The sequence below is a fragment of the Benincasa hispida genome, chromosome 9, assembly GCF_009727055.1.
Source record: "Benincasa hispida cultivar B227 chromosome 9, ASM972705v1, whole genome shotgun sequence".
NCBI lineage: Eukaryota > Viridiplantae > Streptophyta > Magnoliopsida > Cucurbitales > Cucurbitaceae > Benincasa > Benincasa hispida.
In genome coordinates, this window is record NC_052357.1 from 30,126,829 (window position 1) to 30,151,797 (window position 24,969).

At 33.4% G+C, this 24,969-nt stretch overlaps 1 protein-coding gene across 3 annotated transcripts; it reads right to left on the minus strand.

Moving 5' to 3' along the window:
* Positions 1-7,403: 7,403 nt before the first annotated feature.
* On the minus strand, positions 7,404-22,695 carry LOC120085962 (protein PEP-RELATED DEVELOPMENT ARRESTED 1, chloroplastic). Of its 3 annotated transcripts, none has more exons than XM_039042312.1 (11): positions 22,181-22,695; positions 14,906-14,965; positions 14,574-14,729; positions 12,860-12,928; positions 12,574-12,744; positions 12,025-12,168; positions 10,848-11,009; positions 10,685-10,750; positions 9,507-9,566; positions 8,996-9,057; positions 7,404-7,789 (listed from the first exon to the last, which is right to left on the minus strand). In XM_039042312.1, exons 1-10 carry the CDS (start codon positions 22,493-22,495, stop codon positions 9,013-9,015), a joined length of 1,248 nt encoding a protein of 415 aa, XP_038898240.1. In that variant the 5' UTR covers positions 22,496-22,695; the 3' UTR covers positions 7,404-7,789; positions 8,996-9,012. The 3 variants fall into 3 exon arrangements, with proteins under 3 accessions (XP_038898240.1, XP_038898239.1, XP_038898241.1); XM_039042311.1 differs by having other exon boundaries at positions 14,906-14,968; XM_039042313.1 differs by lacking the exon at positions 14,906-14,965 and having other exon boundaries at positions 22,181-22,495.
* Positions 22,696-24,969: the final 2,274 nt, after the last annotated feature.

The following is a 24,969-nucleotide window of genomic DNA, read 5'->3' on the forward strand; positions in this document are numbered from 1 at the left end:
AGGATTAAAAGTCTAATATTTAGAAACAGAAGGACGAAATAGGAATTAAATTCGAAATCTAGTAACCAAAACGATATCTTTTTTCTTATTATTATTGTTGTTTATATATGGAAATTACAGAAATAACGCTGACGTGGGACGTACAAGTAATACCACTAGAGCAAGAAATGATAGTTAGAAAGTGATTGGTTGGCGTTCGAGAAGTTGGGAAGAAAAAAGACATGGAACTGACACGTGTCGAAGGCAAAGAAATTCAAAATTCAAAATTCAAATTTTATGTCAAAAGGGCAAAAGGGTAGTTTCGTCATTTAAGAAGGCGGCAAAGTTTGTATGCTTTCTCACCGAAAGAGAGAAATTTGACTTGATCAATTTGTTTGGGAGCCCATTTACAAGTTTTTTTTTTTTTTTTTTTTTTTTTTTTCATTTTCAAAAGAAGAAAATATCTATTTATATTTTTAAATTTTGGGAATTATATCCATTTAAATTATAAACTAAGAATTGTATCAATTTAAATCTTAAATGTTAGGGTTGTATCAATTTAAATCATGAACTTTAGGATTTGTATCAATTTAAACTTCAAATTAATAATTATATCAATTTAAACCTTGGACATTTTTAAGTAAATCAATTTAAACTTTGAACTTTCATAAATATATCAATTTAAACAATGAACATTCATAAGTATATCCAAATAAAATATAAGGGAGAGTTTAAATTGACACAATTATGGATGTTCAGAATTTAAATTAATACACTTATAAAAGTGGAGAGTTTAAGTTGATATAATTATTAGTTCATGATTTAAATTAATACAATCCTCAAAATTCAGAGTTTAAATTGATACAATTATTATTTAAGATTTAAATGACAACACTCAAAATTTAAGAGTTTATATTGATATTTGGCATTTTCAAAATTTCAAAAATAAAATAATGAAAATATGCTTGAATAAAATGCCCATAGTCAAATTCCAAGTTTAATCCATGCAATTTTAAGGTTGGTTTTTTTTTCTAAAAAAGAAAATAATAATTTCTTTGAATTTAGATTTAAATACTATTTTGGTCTCTATATTTCTAGTTTTAGTTTATTTTGATCATTATATTTTCAAAATATTCATTTTAGTCCATATACTTTCAACTTTAATTCATTTTGATTCTTAAACTTTCAAAAAGTGATCATTTTAATCTTTTAAAAATGAAATAAAAATTGAACTGAATGGACCAAATTTATTACTTTTTTAAAATATAAATATCAAAATGAACTAAAGTTGAAAATATAAGAACCCAAATGAACATTTTGAAATTACATGGACCAAAATGAACCAAAATAAAAAATATAGGGGCCAAAGTAGTATATAAACCTTGAATTTAATAGATTTATTTAGTTTATAAAATTTTAAATTTTATCCTTTTAATTTCCAAATTTTTAAGAATGGAGCATTCGGTACTTGAATTTTAAAAATGTATAATTTTAACCTTTGAATTTTTAAGAGTATGTTTAAAAATCGTTAAAGTAGTCTTTTTTTTTTTTTTTTTCCATTTTAATAAGTTATATGACATTTGCAATTAGAAAAATAAAACTTTTTAAATTATCTCATTTCTCTTTTCTTTTTCTACCCACCCTCACCTCCCTCTACCATCGTCTCTTCTTAAGTTTAAATACCGCTTTGACCCATATATTTTTAATTTTAATTCATTTTAGTTAACTTTTAAAGAAATGTCATTTTGATTCAACAAAAATGAAATTTATGAAGAGACCAAAATAATCACCTTTCAAAAGTGCAAAGACTAAAATAAACAACAAATAAAATAATAGAAGATCGAACTTAAAACCTCAAAAGAAGAAGTGGATACCAACATTTAAGGTTGGTTCTTTGAACTTTAAGTATATCTAAGACGATGAGTAAATTTTCAATGGGTCGCCGCAATAATGTAGCTATCTTTTAGTAGTTGTTGAATATAGATTCAAAAACTTATGTAGCTTCCAATAATTACTTAATACAAATTCGAGATATATTGTAATTTTTTTATGTCCAGAAGTTCAAAATTGACAACTTACATAATAGCCTCACAATAATTTCTTCTAATATCGACCTACTGCCAATTGATTGGTTAGAAATTACTCGTTAGTATTAATAATCATTTGAAAACAACAAATTAAAATGTTGATATTGATATTGTTATCAAAATTTTAATTATAGACATAAAGTAATCACAATAGGAATCACTTTTAGGACTAACAATTAAGTATACAAAACATTTTTTTAAGAATTGTAAATATAACAAAATCTTTTAGTGATAAACTCTATTACAAATAGATTCTTCTATCAATCTAAATTTTACTATATCTATAAATTCTTTTACATAGTGCTATATTTACTAATACTTTCTGTCTTGTGACTATATTTACGACACTCTAATGTAAACATCAATACCAACAATAGAGGTTTCTTGCAATACTTAACAAATTAAAAAAAATATACTAATTTATCAAATTAATTCTAAAACGCTCAATAGCTTAGAGATGATTTTTGAAGTTTTTTTTTTATAAAAAAAGAATGAACCGTTATAGGAAAAAGATGTGGGCAAGTGACGCAAGACCTACTACTAATTATTTTGATATCATGTGCAATTGTGCTGTTGTAAGGCCGCTGTTCTCTAAAAGTAATCTCACGTGCCCACCTCCTACTTTTTTTTTTTTTTCTCTCCCCTAATTTCTTCTCTTTTTAGTAAAGCTTTGGCTTTAGAGAGAGAGAAAAAAAAAAGCATAATTGTGAAAGCTCGGTAGAATATCGAACCTCTAATACCTAATTTTTATTTAAGATCATAAGTTGGTAATGTGACTTTGATTGGATGAAGTATGCTCGTTTCAAAAGGAAAAAATATAGATTTTTTATTTTCATATTGAGTAAATTTTAGTAGGTAATTGACATGCAATTGATCTACGAAAATTAAAAAAAATTAACTATTAGTGTTTGAAAATTTTGAAATTTATTTATTTTGATGAGAAATTCTAGAATGTTTTTTAAGTTAAAAAAAAAAAAACAATGGAAATGCTTTTAGATGAGACTTTTAATTAATTTTCATCTAGAGTGCTCATAAGATAAATGTCAGCATCCCAAACTATGTTTCTCCCCCACAAAGTTTGGGTTAATAAAGCTTGTAGTTTGAGATGTGTGAGTCTATACATTGTGTTTAACTTATACCAATAATAATACGGAGATTTTTAAAAATAGAAAAATAAAAAAAATTATTTACATAAAATAGTAAAATTTTAATCTTCTTTGATAGAGATTGACAAAAGTCTATCAATGATAAAAACTGATACATGCTGATAGAAGTCTATCAATGTTTTTTTTATATTTCTGTAAATAGTTTGATATTTTTTCTATCTGTGAAAATTTTCCTAATAATAATAATAAGTATGAGTTCATAATCTTGAGTTCATATAGATCATCTAATAAGTAAATTTCTAGTTACGAATAAGAGAACCTACATATATACCAATGTTTCATATCTTAACCTAAAAAATTCATAAGTTTAACTTTAATAAACTATGACACCTCTTTTTAAGTTTAGATCTTATAATGGTCTAAAGTTTCAAAGTTGTACTATTTTCATCTTAAAACTTTTATGGTTTATTTTTTTTTTTACCATCTTTAAACTTTTAAAATATTTATTTTAATCCATGAACATTTAACAAACAATTATTATTATAATCTACTATTGATTGTTAGTATATGAGTGACGGACTCCAAACATATGAATTAATTTGGATTGGTCAGCGTGTGCATATATATATTTGAGGCTAACAAAAACATCAAGAAAATTTACAGTCTAATATCCTCATCATGATAATTCTATCTAGAAAAAGATCTTTCCAGATCAAAGAATGGCCTTTAGTGAATGTCAAAGCCACGAAAACATAAGCAGCTTTGTTTGCCTCTCAAGCAGCATATATTAAATATAAACATTTTAGTTAAAGTGAGTATTCGAGTGGGTTAGACATTAAGGTCCAAATTGGAAACTTACATCTCGTTGTCTTATGTCCTATTACAAAAAATTATGAGTTTTTGTCAAGTCAAATATAATTTAACGAATAAGACACTAGTTATCATTTTAAAGGGTGAGGATTTGGTAATCTACCTTACATTTTGAACTTTAAAAAAATAATGAATCTTAGGTTGCAATTAAAATATATAAAATTGAATAAGACATTTAAGAATTTTAATATTAAAAATTTTCATAGACCTATAGTTCTCAAATTTTTATTTATCAATTTAATTTTTTACATGATTTTTTTTTTACTTTATAACTTTGAAATTTTCATCTACATAAATTGAATCGACTTTTAGTTATTTTGATTCTTAACTTATATTTTATTTTTATTAATATTTGTGTTGATTTTCTGTATATTAAACTTGAAAGGTTAAGGTTAAACGGTAAATTTGATACCTATAATTTGAAAAAAAAAAGTAAAAAATTAACTCCTATAATTTATAATTAAAATTTAATCCTTCTAATTTGATAAATTTTCAAAAATAGTCCCTAATTTATGAGAATTTTATCAAATCATAGAGATTATTTATGAGGTTTTATAAAACCACAAGGACGAAATTCTAACCTTCTCCAAATTATAGGCCCAAATTTGTAATTTAACCAACTTAAATATGGTATGTTTTCCACCTATTTAAAAGGTGAAATTAGAATATATTTTTACTTGCCAAAGCGACCATATCTCGATCGATTATGTGTTAGCGACCAAAAGATTTATGGTTTGAATCTTCCACCTCTTATTATTTTTTTAAAAATAAATCCATTTGAATTTGAACAAATTCTCCATAGAAATTTTGTGGGGCCTTTATAAATATAAAAAAATATTTAAAAATATTTACACTTTATAGCAAAAAGTTCTAAAATATAAAAATTTTTTTACTATAAAGTGTAAATATTTTTTGGGATTTTTCTATTTATAAGAATTTTCTAAATTTTCGTCATATTCCCAATAATATATGATTATGTGTTTGTTCAAATCAATAAAAATCGAAGAAAATTTTCAAATTTAACATCTTGGTGCAGAATAAAAATCAGAACCACCAATATTGAATTTAAATTGTTTTTTAGTTGGAAAAACTGACCGCTAGGAGAACTTTCTAACTCAAATGTTATATTATAGAAGTGCAAGTTGAAGTTGTATTTTCCCTTTTTTTTTTTTAGAAAAAAATGAAAATGGTTGTCTAATTAGTTTGGATGGGAAAAATTTTATTTCAACATTGATTTTTATTTGAATGAAATAGATTTCTTAAATTATTAGGTTGATTTTACCATTTAAAAATTTGAGTCAAACCAACACCATATATACATACAGTTTCAAAGCAAGATTTAAAATATCACTGCTGATGAATATTTCTAAAAAAATTATAAAAAAGAAAAAAATCGATTCAAAAAATTATTATAAATTAAAAAATAAACCTTATACGCTTTAAAACAAGTTAAAAGTTTGTTGATTATATTATATTCATATATTTAGGTTATGTTTTTTTTTAGGTTTCATGGATCATTCTAATATTTAATAGAAACGTCGATTCTCCTCTTATTTAGATGTCCAATATATAGAAAATGTTCACATGTATATGAAAATTTAATACCCTAATTTAAAGAAATAATAATTTAAGTGATGTTATCTCAACAAAATAAAGAATATGTTCTATTTTAGAACATTTTAATAACATGTTTTCAACCAAAATGTAATTATATCTTATATTTTTTCAATATTATCTTCAATAACGAATTTGTTCTGAATTTGTTTGATTGTGATTCTTTCAGTTAATTCTATGTATATTTCTTTCTACATATTTGTATTTATTCAAAAACATTTTTAAATTAATCCCTTTTTTTCAACTAACTTATTTATTAAGTCATTTTTTTTAAAAAAACACCCTACCTTCTAAACTCTCATTAAGCTATACTAATATTTAAGGGGTTGGTTGTTTCGTGATCATCCTAGATTTTCATGGAGTGAAAATGTGGAATATCGTGTTTGATTTGCAGTGTTGTAAGTTTTAGATGCTCTCCTGAAACATAGGTTTTCCATATTCCCAAGTTGAAGACATCTCCCCATTTTAGTTTTTGTCATTTCTTTTTATTTTATTTTATATATATATATATATCTTTATTTGCATTATATAATTAAAATAAATATTGTTAACCATGTATATCATATACTTTTAGTCATATAATAATTCTTATTATTTTTTAGCAATATATTCAAATTTAAATTTAAATTAATATTTATTTTATAAAGAATCTTAAATTATGATATACTACTTTGTTGAGAAAAATAACATATAAAAATAATATAAATTATATTAATTTTAAAGTAAATTCAAATGGATAAAAACAAATATGTTATATAAGTTCAAATTATATCAAATTAATTATAAAGTAATAAATAGTCATAAAAGAATCTTAGAATTTTATGTAAATTAAAGATCTCCCAAGTAGAAATCCTACAAAAAACAACACAGTTGTCAAAATATTCTCAGATATCTGCAAAAATATTCCTACAAAACAAAGTCGGACATCTATAATTTCGAACATTTGAGATTCAAATTATCTACCTTTCAAAAAAAAAAAAAATAAACAGCCCTTAATTTCCTCTCACATGTGGTTGTAGGAAAGCCAATTTTATTTTAAAAATAAAAAACAATTTTTTTCCAAAATTACTTCAAGCACCTATTTGAAATGACATTACAAGTGCTTAAAAACAGTTTTTTTACACTAGAAAACAGCCCAGAAAGCACTAGAAAAGTCATTTTAATCCAACCCTAATTGGTATTTTAAAAAGTTTTGGTAATTAAAAGTGGTTTAAAAAAAAACTGTAAAAGCACATTTCAAATGCTCTTAGAAGAAGCATTCAATTAAATTTCTTCCCAAAGCTTATATAATAAGTGATTTAATTAAAAAAAATTTAATCCAAAAGGCATGGCAAACACACCTTTAATATTATATGTAAAATCCCTCACAATAGGAAAGAAAAATAAAAAATACAGCTAGGTGACAATATCTTAACCATTTAAGCAAGAGAAAAATGCATCATGATTTTCAACCTTCAAATCATTAAAAAAAAAAAAAAAAAGAAAAGAAAAGAAAAGAAAAGAAAAAGGGAAAGAAAATCTACAATTTGCTCTCTAATAATAATACTTTGTTTCCTACTTCTAAAAGAATCTTTTGAATTTATTCAAAAAAAATAAAATAAAAATAAAAATAAAAGAAAGAAAGAAATTTTTGAAATATTGTTCAAATTTCAAGCTCTTAAAAAGGGAAAACAAAAGCTAGCAAATTTTAAATGTATTTTGATTTGTGAGACAGCAAACTACAAAAAGAAAAGGTTAGCAAACAAGCTTACGTAATAAATAAATAAAATAAAATAAAATAGTTAAAAATATAGAAACCTTTCAGAATGGGCCCTTACATTTGTTTTATACAATGAACTAAAGGCAGCAAACACAAATGAAGAAGAATAGATAGTGATTGGGAAGAAAAGGGCTTCTTCTTTACATAAAACAGAAACCATCCTTGCTTTGCTGTGTTTGCTTCAACTTTCTCTCAGCATAGAAGATGATTACAAAGGCCCCATTTTTGTGTACATTAAAGCAAAATTTATTATAATAGACTTATCAAGTGGGGCCTTTCTTCACATGGTACTTCACTGGCAGCTTGATATTTCCATCATGTTGGCTGATTTGGGAGATTCAAAGCTTGATTTGGGCTATATTTGCTCCTAATTCCTGTTATCATTATAGCATCAATGGAAGATTGATTCAATATACAAAGTTTAAATAACAAATAAGCATGTTGGTTTCTCTCTTCTTTTATATTTTTCTGATTCGCCCAATGGAAAAATATCCACAGTTCTAATCTCTCCTTGTACTTTTGAATATGATATTGTGTTACTGTCATGAGAAGTGCGTGCAACAGAGGATCGAAGTAGTTTCCGAAATGATGTCTTGTTTAATCTTTGCAAAGCTTCCAAATTCAGGGATGTGTTTACCTTTTGTACTCGCTCAACCAATCTCTCGAAGACGATTGTGCTTTTAATAGGATTTCTTGTCACTCATATCAGCATTCTCACTTTTGACAAGCCCCCACCCTCTCTCCAATTTGATTGATCTACTCTAAAAGGAATAAGTAGTGGATAATAAGTTTTTTTTACAACCTCTGAGTTTTCTTCCCAATCTATCAGTCAGTTGAGGGAGAAGAATGTGAGAGCGTGAGATGGATATTCATTTGAGATCGTATTAGGGGTTCACTTCATTTGAGATCGTATTAGGGGATGCAGTGAACCCGACTCCCTTGCATGTAAAGAGATTTAGGGAAGACTCCCAAATATCTTCTCCCATGCCTTGTACTTCAAAGTTGAAACAACAATCTGTTTAAAAAGTGAAAAGAAAGCCTACCAAAAAAGAATGGAGATTACTGCCTAAAGCTATAAGATTCAGTTTCAGAACTCATGTCATATTTGACTTCCTAGACTGGGGGGTTCAAAGGGTTCTAATCATTACTTTTGATTTGGGATTGTAACTATATTGTCATCAAAATCTATTGTGTGATGTCTGAATTAGGGGTATTCAAGGGTGGAGTTAAAAAACTAACAACATTTTTGTTTTGTTATATTCATGAGTGTTTGAGCTAGTTTGTGCACACCTCAACTATACTCAACCAACAAACATCTCACCCTACCACATTTGATTGCCAATAAAACTTAAAAGTTACTACATCCCCAGATACGTGGCTACCATAGCTTGATCTTATTCCCTATAGGCCCTTTGCTATTTATGTTGACCCTTACTAATTACCTGGACAACCCAGGGTGACTTGAACCAGTTAAGGGGTGAAATAGAGAAAAACTCTTGAATTTTGATCTTTTCGCTTGGGACAAAACTCTGATCTTTTCTAGATGCATATATTGACATCTGAAGGAAAATGAAGTATACCTTGACGATAGCAAAGATTAGAATGCTATTTCCTCAAGAATGTGAAGTGTCTTCTGATGTACCTGTACTTGGAAGTTAAAGAAATGAGGTGAGAAGACATACTCTAACAATTAGCAAAGGAAGAAATCGATAAAAAAAGGAGAAACCAAAGGGGTCTTAAATGAGGCTCGAGGAATATAAATCATCCACATTATAATATCATTTGTTGGCTGTCTTCCAAGAGCCACATAAAGATCACATGGTCAAGAAGTTGGTACTAACTACTAATTGAATAGATGTTAAAATTTTATTGGATGTCCCCGAAGGGACACCTACTAATTGAATAGATGGTCGAAATGCAACCACAGTTAAACAACCATCAAAAGCTCGGTAAAACTACTTCAAAGCTAGAACATGAACATGGTTTCCTTACTATTATTTGGCAAAAAAGTCAAACAAAAATTTGACTTTGGAGTTCATTCCTGTAAGTGTGGGTACAAAATTAGAGTTCGAGAAGAGAGAGATCACATACCCATTCTAAATGTTGTGCAGTGACACCTGATTCATTTCCAGCATATATTCCACCCAGGACCTAACAAGTGCAAAACATATTTTGATGATCGACTTATTATCAATGAAATTCTCAATGTGATGATAATCATACCATAGTTCACAGTAACTAGCAAGAAAAACTAATGAACAACAGGCATTGGATGAATATTCCAATTTCATGGCACAAAACTAGAAATGCGGTCAAGTAAAATATATTGGATCCATTAACATGCATTGCAAATTCTCATTGGAAAGACTAGCCATAAAAGTTCCATGCTGTCTTATAAATAGATGATAATGCGAGCCCAGACTATAAGGAGAATAATTATTGATCTCAAAGTAGACCAGAGTAGACAATTTATTGAACTCAGTCTAGTAAAGTAGCAATCCAACAGTAGACTACATAATTAGTTAAACTTGGCGACTTCCACGAGTGATAAAGAGAATTATAAAAACATATTTCTCTCCTATAATACAAAGTAATGAAATCTGAAAATTTAGTACTTTTTTTTAGTATTTAGTATATGATACAATATTCCATCCCTCTTCCATTCAAGGCTCAAATTTAAGGAATCGTGCAATGAAACGTCAAAAAATAAAGTATAGAAAATATAAATTTTGTGTTGGCTTTTTAAACCTTAAATCTCATTTAATTAGTTCATATTTTTAATGAGAGCCAACTTGAGTATCTACTAGTTAAAGCATATACTCACAACAAAAAGGTTAAAGGTTTGAATCCCCCATTCCATATGTTATTGAATCCAAAAAATTATATTTTAAAAAAAATTAAGAGAATTTACTTAGTTGATGTTTTAGGGACAATAAATACACCAGGTACAGACTAATTTTAGTATTTAAGTGTTGTGATTGTAAAGCTTAAAATAATGAGCACAACTATTTTATTTTTCGTCCAAACCGAAGTTTATGAGGAAAATAAGTATTGACCTTATTTGGATCATATCATGTTTATATCATTTCTGTTTTAAGTTTCATGAGTCCTCTTTTATTGAATGGACCAGATTTGATCTTGAAGTGGCTCTGATTAGAGATTTCAGGCAAACAGCCCAGAACATACCTACCCCATAAACTTTAGATCATCAGGTAACATAACAATCCATCAGAGTCCATTAAACGACTACAAACAAGCAAGAATCTTACCTTAGATACGGTTTCTAGAAACATGCCTGGACGAACAGGAAGTGGCTTCTGCCCTGATACACTTCCCTAGTAACCATGGCAAAGAAAGCATAAAGCAAGTCAGGACAATCCCACAACACGTAAAATTCTGTTCAAGCATCCAAGGAGTGGACTTAAAACCCACCCTTCCTGCAATTCCCCTTGAAGCTCTCCGTCCACCTGCAGTATCTTCCTTATCATCACCTGAGTTATCGGCCCCTTCGTCTTTACCTAACATTACATTTCGTATCATCTCCTGGACAACATTACCTGGTTTCAAAGCAACCAGTTTGGTCAAGAAGTTCACCTGCACCAAAAGGATTATATGAATGTACTAATTGGCAATGAGTGAGGACAATGACAAATTGTTATACTAGCATTAGGAATGAGTAAGACAAATACTGAACAGCAATTGTTGTTGCCTGAAAATCAGGGATATATTCACCTAAGTACACGACAAACACATCTAAATCTGCGTCAACTTTGCAGCTAATATCTGGTGAGGATTTTAAGAGATTTATTAAGGAGACTATTTGGGAACTATGAAGGACCACCAATGAAAAGATGCAAAATAACAACTGACCAAATCAGACAGAAAATGACTCTAATCCAAATGAATAAGACATAGAGGATAACTACGAAAGTCCTTAGTTTCAACATTCAAAAAGAAGCATAAGGAGGGAAAATGCACTCGCTAACCAAAACTAAGTTTTTCCTTGAAAAAACTAAGCATGTATACAGTTGTAATTGTACGCTATAAATACTGGCAAATATGTCACCACAATCAGGTAACCATAATTCAACAAACTACAGATCCAATAACACTCCTAAATTATCTAGGTCATATTTACAGCTGTCATATACAGCCAACAAGGATATTGCTGGATTTAATAGACGGTGTGGAGTATCTTGACCAAAACGGAATAAGAAAACCTTTGATGGGATTAAAGGAATGACTTCGTAGAACTTGGTACATATGTAGCCTCCAATTGGGGCTCACTATATTAGAATATTTGGATTAATTATTCTTTTTATCAATGTGAGTTGCAGGGTGTTTTCATAATCTCCTATGAGGTTGGAAATATGTTTATCCTCCCACCTGATTCTTGTATCCATTTACTTTTTGTCAATATATGGACTTTCTTTTCTCAAAATAATAATAAAAATAGCAATACCAAAAAAACATAATACGTTGATCCATATTCCATGTTGTAAAATTTCTTAGGAACAGAGTTTAACCAAGTTGATAGAATAAGGATACATGGAACCATCAGATCAAGTGATATGATGTGAAGTTTCACAAAAGCAAGCATGTTGCATACCTCTGATTCAGGAAGAGTACTTAGACCACGATCATTTCTTTCATCCAGAATTCCACCTCCCATCATATTCCGAGCCTCTTCTCTAATCAGAACAAGCCTTGCAAGCAGTTTCCGGTCAGGTACAATTGGCCGAGTTTCCATTGTCTTTAAAATAATTGTGAATGAGAATAGTTTCATTAGAAAACTATTATTCAATATTTAGGGTCCACAATTTACTGCTTCAAATTAGTAACAGTGGCATTCAATATTAAAAAGTTGTAAGACTGAAAAACAAGTAGGCAAGATATGTAACTAACACAAAGTGAGGGGTTAGACACAAACCATATCCATTCACTAGAGTTACACACTAAGAAGCATAGACACGGAAATGGGACATGGATAAGATATTTCCCACATTCGAAAGATTGCTTTCAACGATTACCTCTACAGCAACAGAGGTGTTATTCTCTATAGGACTGCCCTACCCTTTGGTATTCTATTTCATAAATCAATGACATGGTTCCTGTTTCCTATCAAAATAATAATAATACGAGTAATAGTAATAATTACCTCTATTAAATCATCAGCTTGGTTGGCTATGTCGTTAAGATTTGCTCCTGGGATATGAACCTTGGTGCCATTCTTACTTTTAAAGACACCACCCCCGGCAGCAACTCTACGAAGTAGTTCATGTCTGCTTTCTTTCAATGGAGTTCTACAAAGTAGGCCGACCACTTGAACCTATAAATCAGAGAGCACTCAGTTTACTATGCAGCTCCTAATGTTGGTCAAAACGACATATTAATGAAACATGAATAAAACAGAATGCCATTTTTCTTCACATTAACGTTCATACATGTGGCGGGCATTTTTTTGTGAGATGAGATAGAACTGTCTCCTTCACCACCTCCAGTATTGCCTTGCGCTGAATAGAAACCATAAGATAAAATGCATTACTTCAATGAATGAAAAAGAAATAAATAAATAGACAAATTCAAAACAACTCTTTTAGATCACATTATGAGACAACAAGAGAAATTGAAATGCGAAAAAACAAAAATTAAGTCCAATGAAATCTAAATTTAATTGCTTTAGCCAAGATTTTGGTTTGAGAGGAATCCAAGGTTATTTGAAGACAAGTCTGGATTTGAATGAAGCAATTTGATATAGCTCTCTTCAAATGCTTAACAATGGTTTTCTAATTTGTTTATTCATTATTGTTCTAGCAATGTTGGTATGATTTGGTATGCTTTTTAATTCACCTCATGTGAGCTCCATATATTATTTTCCCAATTTCTTTGCTTTGCTTTCACTCCTTTTAAGAGTTTGTTTCCTTTGAACATTTCTTGTATACTTTTGTTATATCGATGAGAAGATGTAATTTGTTTTAAAATAATAAATAAAAATAAAAATAATTATTAGAGGAAAGAAAAACTCCCACCCACAAAAAGGCCTCATCAGCTAAGTGAAGAAGCAAAAAGTGGAATTTATTCTTACCTAGGACCCCTCAAAGACACCCTTATCCACCCCACTAAAACTAACCAGCTAAAAGCATCGACAACCACTACGAAGAGGAAAGGGAGGGGGGTCTGCTTGCCTAAAATCTCTAGAAGCAAGGACGTTTCCACTCGGTTGCAAGATTATAATGAATAACCATCCTACTACAAATCCTGATTCCATATCCAATATATTTTCCATTTCCAACCGAAGCCTTACTTCCCAAAAACCTTATCCAAGAAAATCTAATCAACATGACCATAAGCTTTCTTGAAGTCAATCTTAAAGATGATACCTTCCTAAATTAAGACTCTTTCAATTCTCAATGGTCTCAGTAAGCAATATAAACCTTATCGAAAAATTTCTCCCATTGTTGAAATGTGAATAAATAAATAGTTAAATTTTTCATGATCTATTAGCTTAAGCTTTTGGGTTGAATAGTAATCACCTCTACAATGGTTCAACCCTTCTAATTACAACTCATTGAGTGGTTGTAAACCAATTATTAAAATATTAGTTGATATATCAATATGAACATCAATATATTCGTCGATATTCGTCAATATATCAGTAAATCAAAGGATTTGACACCGATGTCAAGGTTTAATGGATATCTTCAATATCTCATATAAATACCCATAAGATAATACACACACACATATGTAAAGTTAAAAAAAAAAAACCATAATTACTCACCAATATATATATATATATATATTAATAGTAAGATCTATAACTTATTTAGAGAGTGAAAAGAACTTAATTATAAATTTAAATGATATTAATAAATTATTTGATTTTCATAAATGTCGGTTGATATCGATCTTTAGTCAATATATCCATAGAATTGAAACCTCGATATCAATATCGACATCGATATTTTAATCCTTGTTGTAAACTAGGTAATTTAAACCAAGCTCAATTAGTTATCATTTCACTACCTACTTTTTTGTTCCTTATTTTCATTTTAACAGAAAATTTTAAGTTTTGATATACCAAAAAAGAAAACAATAATAAAAATAAAGCTTCATATCGAACCTAAGGAAGGTAGAGAATTTAAGATGGAGACGGACCTTATCATCTTGGTCCTTTTCAGCAATCTGGATCATGTAGTCTAAGGCCATCATAAAGCCTGACTCCATCTCATCAACCCTTTTACCTATGACACCTTGTGCAGCCAACTGCAAAGCTATCTCTTCAGATGTTTCATCAATGTTCGTATCTTCCAACTGATACAACAAAAACAAACCGAGACAGGGAATAGAATATTAGTCGGTAGTAGCATGAATAGTTTAATAATTTGAATACAATGATGCACATTGATATCTCAAAGAAATTTTAATTGATGATGTTTTCTTTTTTATTGAATATTGCTCTAGGTTGCTTCAATTTCAAAGGCCATCACCTTCTCACCATGAAATTGGCAATCATGACAAGAACACCTTTGAATGTGAACATCATGTGTCTGCTACAAGGCAATGTAGGTGAAAGGCGAGCCCAATTTGTATATTGAAAACACTATATGCAAATGAATCATTAAAAAGAAAAGAAAAACAAAAGATGCAAGGCCATTCCCAACATCAAAGGCACCTGACATGTCACTCTTTCAACTGAATACGAATCTATTTTCTAATCCAACATTATAATACTGCAGTATCTTAAGAGATCTTCAAACCTTAACCATTACCAGAGCTTGATCCCTGTTTCAATTAACAAACTCAAACTGATTCCATACACGTCCTCTCCCATGGGTGGAGATCCTGAACAACTAGTCCAAGAATGGGCTAAGGCAAATTCATGATGGCCCAAGGTGAGGATGGTTAGAGCTCAGGTATAACGTCTTTCATAATATGAAGAGGGTGTCATTAGGAACGGACTGAACGGTGCAAGTAAGTAATAATCTGTTACAATCCTTCGATCACCTAGCTTTCCCCCTGCGATAAAGAAACTCGACAAGCAAAATATAGACACACGATTAAGGCCAAAAAATAGTTCCAGATAGCATAGATGAAGGATCGACTATTCTTATCATTCAATAATAATTTCTGGACAAAAATCGATAACGACAATCACTCTTTCAATGGAAACTAAATTCGGAAAATACAGAACAAAACACTAAAATCCCTGGAATCGCTAAGGCAGCTCCAGAAGCCCCTTCCCAGGAAATCTCCTTCCTTATTTTTCTACCTGCCTTTCATTCTTTTCCTCTTCCCTATTTTAAAAACACAGTTGGGCCCACTTCAACCGTTTTCACCTCCCACTAACTCCTCTGCCACTCTCACCGCTGACTCACCCTCAATTCTAACAGAATTCTCCCCTTTTCTTCCTATTTTGCCCCTCCTTTTATATGTGTAAATAATTGGGGGTTTTACAATTCCTTCCCTCTCGAAACACACCTTGTCCTCAAGGTGGAAAGTTGAAAATTGTTGTCTCATTGCAGGGGCAGACTCCCATGTTGCCTCACTTTCGGGTAGACTTTTCCATTTAACTAGCCACTCTTGCACATCTGTCTCACTATTCCATCTTACTCCTAACACTAGTTCCGGATTGACTTGGAGTTCAAATTCTTCTGTCAGCATAAGGGGAATGTGTTGAACTTGCTGGGTTTGGCCTAGCTTCTTTTTTAGTTGAGAGACATAGAATACATTGTGAATGGCGGCCTCAGCTGGTAAATTCAAACGATAGGCTACTTCCCCAATCCTCTCAGATATTGTATATGGCCCATAAAATTTAGGGGACAGCTTTTCACTCCTTCTTTTAGCTAGAGTTCGTTGCCTATAGGGTCGTAGTTTGAGAAATACCTCATCTCCTACCTCAAACTCTAATTCTCGACGATGTAAATCTGTTTGTTTCTTCATACGGTTCTGAGCAATCGTTAGGTGTTCCTTAAGGGCGTTCAAAGCCAAGTCTCTGTCTTTTAACTGCTGTTCAACACTGTTATTAGAAGACTTCCGATCTCCGTTGTACTATGGGGGGGGGGGGGGGGGGGGGGGGCACGACCAAACACTGCTTGGAAGGGAGTAGTTCTAATTGATTGATGGAAAGTGGTATTGTACCACAGCTCGGCCCATGCCAACCATTTGTTCCAGCGGGTGGGCTGTTCATTACAAAAACACCTCAAATAAGTCTCCAAACAACAATTAACTCTCTCGGTCTGTCCGTCGGTTTGAGGGTGAAATGCTATGCTCCTCCTCAGTTTTGTTCCCAATGATGTGAACATTTCCCTTCAGAAATTGCTTAGAAAAATTTTGTCCCTATCGGTTGTGATAGACTTGGGAACTCCATGAAGCTTAACCACTTCTTGAATGAACAGATCAGCTACTTGCTTTGCAATAAACGGGTGCCTCAAAGCCATAAAGTGTCCATACTTGCTGAGCCAGTCAACCACTGCAAGGATCGAATTGAACCCCCCAGCCTTTGGCAGCCCCTCAATGAAATCCATAGTCCATTCTTCCAACGACAACTCGGAAATTGGCAACAGATGTAGCAGCCCGCCGGAGATAGTGATTCAGTCTTGTTTCGTTGACAAACCTCACAGCCTTCTACATACTTTTGGATATCAGATTATTCCCTATCCAATGAAGCTCCCCATTCATCCTCTTTGTATGTTCTAAGAAAACCCGAATGGCCCCCAACACGGAGTCATGAAAGGTGTGCAGCAATGAAGGAATCAGAGATGAGTTTCTGGAATTACTAACCTCCCCTTGTACAATAGCCTTTGGTTCCTCCACTGGTATGGTGGTTTCCTTCCGGATCCTCCTTCAGTGTGGTTATAATTCTTTGGAGTTCTTCATCCTCCTCCACTTCCTCAAGATCACATCTAGGTCCACTACTGCTGAGGGATATTAAACTCTGTAATTCCGGAGCCTCTTGAACTCTAGATAGAGCATCTGCTGCTTTATTGGACAGCCCGGTTGATATTGGATTTCGAAATTGTAGCCTAGCAGCTTAGTTAGCCACCTTTGAAACTGCGGTTGGACCTCCTTTGTTCAATGAGAAATTTCAAGGCTTTCTGATCAGAGATGACTGTGAACTTCCCTCCAAGTAGGTAATGCCTCCATTTTTGGACTGCCAAGACTACGGCCATCAGCTCTCTTTCGTACACAGACTTGGCTTGTGCCCTTGAGGACAACTTTTGGCTGAAGTATGCTATCAGTCAATCTCCCTGGGTGAGCACAGCCCCTAATCCTACTTCAGAGGCATCAGTTTCTATGATAAATGGTTTGTTGAAATCTGGTAGGGCCAAAACAGGACATGAAATCATCTGCCTCTTGAGATGCTCAAAAGCTTCGGTGGCTTCCTCATCCCATCTAAAGCCATTCTTCTGGAGTAACTTGGTGAGAAGAGCAGCTCGGCTACTATAGCCCTTCACAAACCGACGGTAGTACCTTGTTAGACCTAAGAACCCCCTCAATTCAATGATGTTCTTCGGTTGTGGCTAGTTGACCATTGCCTTAATTTTATCTCCATCCGCTTCTACCCCACTGGAAGAGATTAGATGACCCAAGTACTGAATCCTTTCTTGACAAAAAACACATTTCTTTTGGTTAGCATACAATTTATGTTCTCTAAGAATGCTGAACACTATCCCCAAATGTGATTCATGTGTGGATACATCAGGGCTGTAAACTAGAATGTCATCAAAGAAAACAAGGACAAAACAACGTAAAAACGGTCTAAAAACCTGGTTCATCAACGACTGGAAGGTGGCTGGTGCATTTGTGAGACCGAAAGGCATGACAAGAAACTCATAATGCCCTTCATGTGTGCGAAAGGCCGTTTTCTCGATGTCTCCCTCCCTCATTCTGATCTGGTGATAGCCTGATTTGAGGTCTAGCTTGGAGAAAATAGTGGCTCCATGTAGTTCATCCAGTAGTTCCTCTATCACTAGTATAGGGAACTTATCCGCTACCGTGGCTTGGTTTAGCTTTCTATAATCCACACAGAATCGCCATCTTCCATCCTTCTTTTTGACTAAAAGCACGGGGCTCGAGTATGGACTTCTGCTAGGTCGAATNCTTTCTATAATCCACACAGAATCGCCATCTTCCATCCTTCTTTTTGACTAAAAGCACGGGGCTCGAGTATGGACTTCTGCTAGGTCGAATAAATCCTACTTACATCATCTTTTGAACTAGCCTCTCTATTTCTTCTTTTTGTGCGTACCCGTACTTGTATGGCCTTACATTAATGGGGTTAGTCCCTTCTTGGATATTAACGTGGTGGTCTATTGATCTCTGAGGAGGCAGGGTGGATGGCAGCTCGAAGATGTCCTGATTTTGTTCCAGAAGTGCTCGAATCATCAATGGTACGTCAGAATTCATTTCTCCTTCCTTTTGCCTACTGTCCTCTGTCTCTTGCTTAATTTCAAGTTGCTGAAAGTCGACTAGAAATCTCATATCATCATCCTCCCACTGCTTACTCAACATTTTGTAAGTCACTTCTGCCTTGGTTAGAGATGGATCCCCTTGTAACATGACGTGAGAGCCCTCGGCCCAAAAATTCATGGTTAAAGTTGGCCAGTGTATTCCCATAAACCCTGTCGAGCACAGCCATGGCATGCCTAACACCACATTCATTCGGCCTAATTCGATTGCTAAGAAGTCAGCCTTCACCTTCAGCCCAGGTAAATCGAGTTCCACTCCCCTGCAAATCCCCTTCCCTTCTATTTCACTCCCATTTCCGATAACCACCCCAAACCTGGTGTACTTCTCTATTGGAATGCGCAGCTCCCTGACTGTATCTTGGTGGGTGAAATTATGTGCTGCCCCTGAATCAATGAGGACTAATACTTCCCTTCCCTTTATCCCCCCTTTTAGCTTCATGGTCTTTCGCGGAGAAACCTAGTAATGAATTTAGTGCTAACTCTGCCTTCTCCCCCAACTCCACATTATTAAGCTCTAGTTTTTTTTCTTCTGCCTCACCTATCTCCTCCCCTGTTTCTTCCTCTTCATTAGTGATGAATAGCATTAGTTGGCGATTCTCACGAAACTTACACTTATGCCCGGGAGAATACTTCTCATTACATCTAAAATAGAGGCCCTTATCGAGCCTATCTCTGAATTCGGCATCAGATAAGCGCTTGACCAGTGCTTCCTTCTTGGCTGGGAAAGACTTCACAGGTATGGCAACCTGTTTCATTGGCAACACTTCAGTTCCCTTGGATTGGGCCTTCTCGATCAACTCCTTCTTCCCCTGGTGGGTCTCCCTGTTGCTCAAGCCATTCACCCCCAGATCTTTCAGTGCAATTTTGAGAGCCAAATTTCTGTCGTTCACCAATTGAGCTTCCCTCATACAATCATCCAATGTCCTTGGGTTTCGGCTGATGACTTCAACTTGTACGGTTGCCTCCAACCCATTCAAGAAAGCATCTCTTAAGACTTCTTCAGACAACTTCGGCAATGGGACGGGCAGGTTACAAACTTCTTGACATAATCCGAGTAGGTACCTTCTTGTTTGATCTTCAATAAACACGCACACAAACTTCCTTCTCCCACCTTCCGGTAGTGATCAAATAACCATGTTTTCAATTCTTCCCAAGTAGTGATGGCTCGACAATTATTACTCCATCGAAACCAATTTCATCCGGTGCGAAACTGACGATGGCTACCTTCACTTTCTCAGCGTCCGTTAGCTCATGGATTTCAAAGTAATGCTCGGCTCGGTAAACCCAGGATTCGGGGTTCTCCCCTGTGAACATTGGCATTTCCAGACGTTTATACTTCCCTTTGTCTCCTCCGGTGGCATATCCCACGTGTGATGGCTCGACTTCCCCGATCTTACCCTTCGCCTTGGCCATATTATTGTCAGCGATCATCGAATCCTCTTTCTTTCTGCTAGAGTTACTTTCCCCCACTTCTTCGGTCAGTTTTTCTAAATTTTTACACAGTCCGGTCAACAGCTCACGTATTCCGGCCATCTCCTTCTCGGCCGATTCCATCCTTTCCTCGAGCTGTTTATGAGCCATCCCTCTCGTTTTCCCCAGGATTACGGCTCTAATACCAAGTTGTTACAACCCTTCGATCACCTAGCTTTCCCCCTGCGATAAAGAAACTCGACAAACAAAATATAGACACACGATTAAGGCCAAAAAATTGTTCCAAATAACATAGATGAAGGATCGACTATTCTTCTCATTCAGTAATAATTTCTGGACAAAAATCGATAACGACAATCACTCTTTCAATGGAAACTAAATTCGGAAAATACAGAACAAAACATTAAATCTCTGGAATCGCTAAGGCAGCTCCGGAAGCCCCTTCCCAGGAAATCTCCTTCCTTATTTTTCTACCTGCCTTCCATTCTTTTCCTCTTCCCTATTTTAAAAACACAATGGGCCCACTTCAACCGTTTTCACCTCCCACTAACTCCTCTGCCACTCTCACCACTGACTCACCCTCAATTCTAACTGAATTCTCCTCTTTTCTTCCTATTTTTCCCTTCCTTTTATATGTGAATAATTGGGGGTTTTACATAATCACAAAAGTATATTGAGGTCGTCATTAGTAAGGCATTTCATAATATGAGAGGGTAATTGGTTTAGTGATAGACTGACAGTTGAGGAATCCCAAAAGGTGATGGAATAATTCCTTAAATGCTCAATTTAGTCTCAAGTTTGTAGAGAACATAATTATGTAACCACTTCAATTACGGTGCAACTTGCAACAACTCTAAGAGTTCCAAAATGTTTTTGTAACGAGAGAATGAGTTTATACTTCAGTTACCAAAGAGAGGTTCTATATAAGCAAATGAGTATGAACCCTGAAAGGCATGTTGGACTCTACCTGCCTATTCGTTAAGCCATTTTATTAACCCAAGTATAACTTGACCACATAGGAGTGTATGTGGCTTGACAGCATGCAATGTTTAGTGTTCTTTGCCAGGCAGTGCACCGGTATTATTTTTCTCCCAAAAATACAAATTCACCGTTGAACCATTTTTCAATATCAACAAGTAACATTGGGAAGCATGTAAATGAATACTTCAGTACATCAAAGGCACTCTATCACAGGGCACCAAACCAAGTTTCACATATTTTCCTCCCCATTTGGGCTATTGTCACATGTTGATTAAGACTGCGCCAACAACAAATCTTACAGAAAACCGGTAGTCCGCAATGGGAATTTGGTATCATGGAGCTCAAAAAACAGTCCTTCTCTTCGGCAAGTATCAAGACCCAATATGGTGCGCTAACTGTTGGGTGAGCTGAAGTTGTTTGGCTTCATTCTCTATTTTTAAAGTTGCACATTTCTCTCAAGCAAACCCCCGTAGAATGGTGTGAAAACTTGGGAGCCGCCTTCCTTATCTTAACTCCTCTGTTCCATTCAAAATTCAAGTATATCCAAATTGATGTGCAGTTTATAAGAGAACACATTACCCATCATTAGCTGAGTTTCAAAGCTAGTTGATCATCATTAGCTGAGATTCAAAGCTAGCTGACCGTTATTGATTGCCCCTCCAGCTAACTTGATAATACAATTATCTGTTATTCATCACTTGTACACTAATGTAATTTGTATACTGGCTAAGCAACCTCTCCTCTCTTATTGACCCATCAGTCAGCTGGGTTTCATCTCGACACTGCTATCCAATCTTTTCGGTTCTTAGTTCGAATTTATGTTGTCTGTTCAGTTAAAACGAAAAGAGAATATCTGAACAAGGGAAATTAGAAAGAACTTACGAGGACAATCATCTCTTCGAGAACAGAGGTGACTTGGTCGCCTCCTTTGAGGAGAGCTTCGTACTCGGAAGAGTCCATTTTCGGCTTCACTTCTTTAATGGGTCGTCTTCTATCTTGCATATCCAACTCCTCCTCTGGATAACCTCCACCGACTTCATAACTGGTACACGATGCCAACTGCTGCTTCCTCTTAGCTCGCTTCAAATGCAGAAAGTGGGTAGGATTGTTAATGAAAAACAGCGAAGTTGGTTTTGGATTGGTGGGTAGTCGGTTTGAGCACGAACAAGTTGGGAACAGCCGGAGGCTACTGTTCATCTTCTTGAATTGGTTGCTCAATTGGGAATCTAGCTGGGGTTTTAGCTTGGGATCTATGGGTTTAAGGTTTATCCGTTTTTAATTGGGTAAAGTTTGAAATGCTGCTGGTGCACAAGATTGGGAATATTGTTCTCATCAATTGTTGAAGTAATTTGACGGGTTCTCCTGCTTTTTCAATGGTGCAAAATTTCTAGGCATGCTCTCGGAATTAGAGGAGCATGGATGGATGATCCAAAAATGAGATAAAAAAGATATGAAATGACCCCTTTTTTTAAAAAAAAATATCAAATGATCTTTTGTTGTTGTCAGATTGGATGAAATTACCAAAATATATTGTACTTGCTCTCTCTTCTTTTTTGCACTCTCAAATCACTGCGTCTCTCGCCTTCGCTCGTCTCGTGGTATTATTAGAAGGCATTGGTGTTCTAACATCTCTATGTTTGCATATCTTTGCATGAGTAAAGTTGAGTCTCAAGACTATTTATTATTTGTTGACTTTCTAACTAAGCTATTTAGAAAGGTGTTCCATAGTATCTATCATTAGGACACGAAAATTGATTAAATTTGTCATATTAGTGCAGACAATCGGTTGCAGCGTAAGGGCTAGCCCAATGTATCTCCACTAGTTAATTAGAATATGCAGTCTAATGTTCTAAGTAACTTAGGACTTCTATTGAGGGAATTCATGTTAGCTCTTCTCTTTGAAACTTGTTTACTTAGTTGAATTGTATGAACCTTTCTTGTGGATAACGACCTCTTTTTTTTACACATCGAGTGACATAAAACATCAAAAAAAAAAAACAAAGAAATCAATTTTACTTTTGAACTTATCTTCCTTCTCTAAGATAGGTGGATTGAACCTCAAATCTTGACTCTTAAGATTAATAGTACAAATTCATGCTGATTGAGTTATGTTCATGTTTACATATCAAACTTATCAAAGTTATCAAGTTTAATCATAAATTTTTTATTTTATCTCATTTAACCTCAAATTTTAACCTACGTTTGTAACTTTTTACTCAAGCTCAACTTACTTTAAATTAAAAAGGGAATCAATTTTTTCACAAATTATTTTTATGCATAAGATTGACGAAAGACGATTGAATAAATATTTCAAAACTCACCTGTCAACAAAAACCTACCTATAGAGTCAATTTTCTTTTAAACTTTTAGACATATGTATTTTATTTGTAGTCTTTTTTTAGATAAAGACTTATGTGTTTTGTGTTTGTTGAATGCACAAATACAAAACAATTAATTTCATATCTTAAACAGTAGTTAATGGATTAAAAAGAAGTTAAGTTGAATGGATTAAGGTAATTAGAATGAAAATTTTGTTAATGATTGGCTAAATTAATTTTAGATCGAAATCGCTACAATCTGAATAGATCACACTCTTTAGTCTTGTTAGTGGTTATTTTCCCAATGATATTATTATTATTATTTATCTATAATTATGATATTTCAAAATTTTCACAATTAAATATAGTTTTAGAAAACTATGAAACTTAAGAGTGAATGATTATTACGTACGTTGGTATTACAAAGAAAGTTGACAAGTTATTAATTGAAGAACTACTTATGAGATTTCTTATATGAGCTAAACATTTGAAGTGTGAGTGGATATTTTAATGTATTATTAAATATATACAAAACGTTTGAAGTATGAGTGATTATTTTATATACTATATTATGCTTGGAAATTAAGTCGCTATATTTTCAATAAAGATTTACATGTGAGTAGATCATTTTGATTAATTATTTTAGATGAATATATTTTTTTGTTGATGGTTTTATATGAAAGTTTATTGAAAGGTAAAAATTGCAAAGAATAGGGTATAATTGACCTATTTTGAAGGTCCAAAATGAAAAATGTCCTACTTTTTAAAACCTAAAATTTTTTACCTTTTACTTACATCATCTTCAAGAAGTTTTATAACATTGCCCATATTTTTTGCTTACATCATCTTCAAGCAATTTTATATCATTGCCCATATTTTGTCTCTCTACCTCTATCTTCGTTTTGTATTTTCATTTGTTACCTTTTCTTTCTTCTTTTTCCCGTTCTACTTCTTCTCTACGTTTTCTTTTTTTTTTTTTTTTTCCATTCTTCTTCTTCTCTCTCATTCTTCTTCTTCTTCTTCCGCCTCTATTTCTTCTCCAGCGAGCACTAGTTCTTCTTCTTCTTCCTCTTTTTCTTCTCTGGCGAGCACTCGTTCTTCATTCTTCTTCTTCTCTGAACTGCGAGATCCTTCTTCGATGAGCGAGATCGTCCGACAAGAGAGTGAGATCGTGAGAGGAGAGCGAGAGAAAGAGGGGAGCAATTCTAAGAAAAAAGAAGAGAAAAGAGCGATCTATGAGAGAGCAAAAAAAAAAAGAGAGAGAGAGAGTGGGTCATTCCGCATGCGCGCGAGAGTTTCGTTTTAATAATTTCACCCGATGTTGACGTCTGCAAAGAATTAAAAAAAAAAACC